The sequence below is a fragment of the Bison bison genome, unplaced genomic scaffold, assembly GCF_000754665.1.
Source record: "Bison bison bison isolate TAMUID 2011002044 unplaced genomic scaffold, Bison_UMD1.0 scf7180017864173, whole genome shotgun sequence".
NCBI lineage: Eukaryota > Metazoa > Chordata > Mammalia > Artiodactyla > Bovidae > Bison > Bison bison.
The window spans coordinates 336,938-337,613 of NW_011494745.1; the positions used below are offsets into that span (position 1 = coordinate 336,938).

General features: G+C 74.6%; 1 protein-coding gene across 1 annotated transcript in view; it reads right to left on the reverse strand.

Annotated features, from left to right (window-relative positions):
• TNKS1BP1 (tankyrase 1 binding protein 1, 182kDa) overlaps positions 1-676 on the reverse strand; it is a 23,912-nt gene that overhangs the window by 13,214 nt on the left and 10,022 nt on the right. Inside the window, exon 6 of the mRNA XM_010842228.1 lies at positions 5-662. Within this exon, the coding sequence (XP_010840530.1) occupies positions 5-662 (658 nt within the window). The remainder of the gene's footprint in view (positions 1-4; positions 663-676) is intronic.

Consider the following 676-nt stretch of genomic DNA (forward strand, 5'->3'; position numbering starts at 1 on the left):
GGGCGGCGGGGAGCCCAGCCGCCACACCCCAAGGCCTGCAGGCCGCGTGGGGAAGGTCCATTCAAAGGACTGAGACAAGCTCCAGCTGGACTCAGTCCCGCTCCCCAAGGGGTGGTCCAGGGCGGACAGGCCCCCCGGGGCCTGGGGCAGGGTGGCCAGCGAGCCCCCCAGCTGCTCTCGGTCTGGGCCGGGAGGCCGCAGCACGCCTTCAGAAAACCGCCGCTGGGCCAGGCCGCCGGCAGGGCAGTCCTCATCCCCCGGGGCCGCCCCGTCCCCGGATGCAAACGTCCGAGGCACGTCTGGCAGCTCACCCGCTGCCATCAGGGGCTGGGGTGCTGTGGCTGGGGACCGCTCGGGGCTGGGGGGCACCGCGAGCTCCCGCACCGGGGGGCTGCCGGGTCTGGGGGCCTCCGAGGCTGCCACGGCTGAGCTCGCGGGTGGGTGGTGGGAGCCTTCCTCGGGGGGGCCCGCAGCCGGGGAGCCCAGAGTCTCAGCGGGCAGGGAGGGAGGCCCAGGAGCAGCAGTGCTCTGGGCCTCTGGACGGTGGGGTTGGGGGGGAGAGCCCCGCTCGAGGGAGTCAAAGCGAGGAGACTCGGGGCCCGAGGCCAAGGCTTCAGCAGGGAGACCCGGGCCAGGGGCGCCTCCATTCTCCAAGGTGGGGCCTGGACCGGGGGTC